This window comes from Poecilia latipinna, unplaced genomic scaffold (genome assembly GCF_001443285.1).
Source record: "Poecilia latipinna isolate Pla-1442-1.1 unplaced genomic scaffold, P_latipinna-1.0 Scaffold1037, whole genome shotgun sequence".
Lineage (NCBI taxonomy): Eukaryota > Metazoa > Chordata > Actinopteri > Cyprinodontiformes > Poeciliidae > Poecilia > Poecilia latipinna.
In genome coordinates this window covers 243,990-247,852 of record NW_015113653.1, presented here as the reverse complement: position 1 = coordinate 247,852, position 3,863 = coordinate 243,990, and the positions used below count along the sequence as shown (strand labels likewise).

General features: G+C 38.5%; 1 protein-coding gene across 2 annotated transcripts in view; it reads right to left on the bottom strand.

Annotated features, from left to right (window-relative positions):
* Positions 1-243: 243 nt before the first annotated feature.
* Positions 244-3,863, bottom strand: part of LOC106959005 (potassium voltage-gated channel subfamily B member 1-like) — a 7,120-nt gene continuing 3,500 nt past the window's right edge. Inside the window, exons 1-2 of one of the 2 annotated variants that reach the window (XM_015051241.1) lie at positions 3,699-3,795; positions 244-1,804 (exon numbers count right to left, since the gene is read on the bottom strand). In XM_015051241.1, coding sequence (XP_014906727.1) covers positions 1,138-1,749 — 612 coding nt within the window. In that variant the 5' untranslated portion in view covers positions 1,750-1,804; positions 3,699-3,795 and the 3' untranslated portion in view covers positions 244-1,137. Of the gene's footprint in view, positions 1,805-3,698; positions 3,796-3,863 lie in introns of those variants that run through there. The other variant, XM_015051242.1, reaches the window with a different exon arrangement.

The window sequence follows — 3,863 nt, the reverse complement described above, 5'->3', positions numbered from 1 at the left end:
TCACTAAGTGTAGAAAAGCTGCATGTAATACTCATGTTAAATGAAGGGTTGAGGCAAACAGTCTTCGTTACTGAGTAAGCAATCTGAGACTCTCTTTGCAGACTGTCTAGTGAGTCTGAGGGCAATGCCAAAATGTTGCAGCAAGTCTGCTGATGAATATCCAGAGATCAGTGGGATGAAGACACCCATCCAAAAACTAAATGTGAATGCAAGTAAGTGTGGAAAACAAATTGGTTTTATTTCTGCTCTGCTATGCTGCTTGTATGAACTCTTTTTCTCTTATATTCAGGTGCATTTCAGCAAATTAGAATTTTGTGAAAAGTAAATTTAGTTTAGTAATTCGGTCAATTTAATTTTATTATACAGACTTGTCACATTCAGTTGTTTATTAATGCTTTCAGGGTTTTACCACACATAAAAAAAACATTAATTCCTTGTGTTCAGTTTTTAGTTAATTTCTAGTGTTTTGTTCTTTGTGCTTTTTTGATGTATTTCTCTTAGATCAGCGTCTTTCACCCCTGGTTTGTAGTTAGTTGTCTGCCTTCCCCGAGTCTCTCTGTTTTGTTTTTCTCCACAGCTTTTCGAAATTCCCTTGATTAATGATCACCTGAATCTCTACATGAGTTTAAGTTTTTGAATTAGCTAACAGAAATATATTACCTTTTCGATGGAATCCTAATTTATTGACATGCTGTTGGATTAAAAATAACAGCTTGAACTTACTTTTTAGCAATACTTTCCAAATAACATGAAACATATGATTTTTATACAAATAGTTGTATATTCACACCCAAATATTTGCTTGTTTAAATTACCCATTGAATTCAATTTTATTACTTAGAATCCAGTTTCTAAGGTTTTCTTATTTACTTTCTTGTCTTCCAACCTGCAGGCTACTTTACAACTACTACAACTGTCATTAGTTTATAGAGTAATACAAACTTAAACTTTCAAGGGGAACAGTAGAGCCAGTAAAAACATCGAAAGTAATCCCAGAATCCAAATTCACTGAGAAGACCAAACTGGACTAACTTACTTCTCTTGTTTCTGTTTGTGCACGTTTGTCAGTCTGTTGGCTTGTATTACAATCATGTCAGAAGGCTTACATCGGTCATATGCTCAGCTCACACCCAACATTCAGTTCAAAATTACCTTCGCTGCAACGGATGAGCTCGGCTTTTCCAGCAGATCCCACAGCTTCTTCCGTTTTTCTGCACAGCAGGTGTTGTCAAATTCCTCTCCCTCTCTGTCTTTTAAATTGTCAGCCTCTCTCTTCAGCTCTTCGTTCATCTGCTCCTTCTTCTGGTGGTACCTCGCCTGGCAGCAGGACTCCAGATAGATCTCATCAATGCCCCAGTAATCGAGCTCTTGGCTGAAGGACAGGGCACACATCTCCTCCATCATGTGCAGCTTGCCCGTGCGGTAAAAGTTCAGGATGGACGTGAAAGCCCCTGGGTGTCGGTCGAAAAAGTATTCGTTCTCCTCCAGGTTGTAGTCGTCACACACCTCCATCAGAGAGTCATGGGAGTTGCAGTCTCTCAGTTTCCCCAAACGAGTCCGAGGCAGCCGGTCCAATGTTCGCCACAGCACCTCGTGCGGGAGACCCCCGACGTTCAGCCGGACTCGGCGGTAGCACGACTTGCTGCGGATGATGTCCAATGGCTCAGGTGGCAGGGATGATGTCGACCGAGAGCCGGCTTTGTTTAGATCCAAGGATTTTTCCATGATGACTTTGAGTTGAGGAAGCATGCAAACATCCAGGACTACGGACTACTGTTGATTTTCTTTTCTTTCATTGTGGTCTCTAAAAACAAATTGCAGAAGCAAAAAGTATTTATTAGTTTTTAGTGATTTGGGTACAATTTCAGATTTGCATAATGATTTAATCTTTAGAGTAGCATGGTTAAAAAAAGGGTTAAAAACATTGCTGGGTAAATCTTTAAATATCCCTTACGTAAATGCTAAATAATCCCTTAAGAATTCTAAATAATGATTATATAAAGTGTATAAATATGTTATAAATTGAAAGAATGAAGTTAATATACCTCAAGAATTAATAGTATCCTTAATGAGAGTATAACATAAAACTCTGTAGAAGAGAGAAGGACGATGATGAACAGCATGTTGTTCACATGTTAAGCTTCTTCACCAAAGTTTTCTTCTGCAGGATCAGACTGTACTTCAAATCAACTTAAAACAGCCCATCATGAATAAACTAAAAAGGCTTTTGTGAGCAGATGGGAATTACTGAGATGACTCACCCATATTAGCAATGCAAGAAACAGAGCCCTGGCTTAGTTTGTGTTGTCATAATCTCAACCAGCCACTGAAAAGAAACCTGATTAATTATATTGACAAAAATCACCAGCCCCTGAACTCCAAGGTTACAATTACTAGAGAGAAATTACAATAATTTGGTATAAGTTTTATTTTTAAAAAAATGTTTTCTGATATGTTATATAAAATCTAAATTTTTACTTTACTTTTTTTTTCTGAAGCAGTAATAAACACGTCAACACATGGGATTGTAGAGATGACTCATGCCTTAAACCAGCCTGCAGAGTCAAATGTCTAGCTTGGTGATTAAAAAAGGAAATTTTGGCATTTGGATTAAAAAGAAGAAAAAACCCTCAATTTTTCATAGTATTAAAAAAATATCTTGAAATTAAACTTAATTTGCATTAAGTTTGCAAAGGTAATATGGCTTTGACCTGAATATTAGACACAAATATTTGAGGACTAAAATAAAACATCTTGCATGCATATAATGCATGCACTGTGGCTCGAGATTTCTTGGCTTAATTTATTCGTTTGCATGTTGCAGTTTTTGCTCTCTGCTCCAATGACGCCCATGCAGTGCTGTGGGTGGGACGCAGGGATGCTACAGCGCAAAGTGAGCGCTGTCCAGCCCAGAGGTGCTGAAACACCGGGGAAGCGCTGTTTTCTCCCAGCGTGCGGCCACCTTCCCCAGGGAGAGGAGGAGGGATGACCCAAAAGGAAGCATTTCTCTCTGAGTCTAGCATGCCCTGATAGTTTATTTACTTTTTTTGTTTTTTGTGGCTGTAGAAGTGGCACCAGCAAGCCCACTCCACGCCACTGTTTACAGTGTTTATGTGAGCCCGGCAACAGACCAGACCTATAGATTTGATCTTTAATCACTGTCATGCAAAGTTTATTTTACTCTTCCCAAACCCGACAGCGAGTGACAACTGTGTCAAGTTCAAAGTAAAAAAATAAAAAAATAAATAAATAAATAAAAAATGACCACATTCAAAATTAAAATTAAGACAGAAGCTGAATATATCGGACGGCTTGGGAACATGCTGTAACAGGCTGCGCTAAACATGAGGAAAAACAATTATTTTAGCCCTCCTGCTCCACTCCGGGCTTCAATAAAGCAGGTAAACATTACACAAACACCACTCCCTCTTGTGCAAACGCTGCTGTTCTGCGTAGCTACATGGAGGATGTAAATAAGCTGGACTGGAGCCATTTAACAAAGTGCAAAGTCTTCTCATTTTTTTTTCCCCCGAAGCTGAATGCTCCATGTTGCTGCGGCTGGTATATGCAGGGAGCTCACACACTGAAAAGCTACCACAATTGACAGGTTTCAAAGTCCAGAGATGCGTACGAGCTTCAAAAAAAAAACAATCATGATGGGTTGTAGTCATACTGCACTGAATCAAACCAGCACGTACCAGCTCTGTGAACAATCAATCCGCAGCCATAAACGAAGAGGAAGCAGAGGCGTTTGAAAAAAAAAAATGCAAAAAAAAAAAAAAAAAAAAAAAAAAAAAAAAAAAAAAAAAAAAAAAAGAAAAAAAAACAAGGGGGGCCAATTTGGTTTAAATATGCGGGGTGTT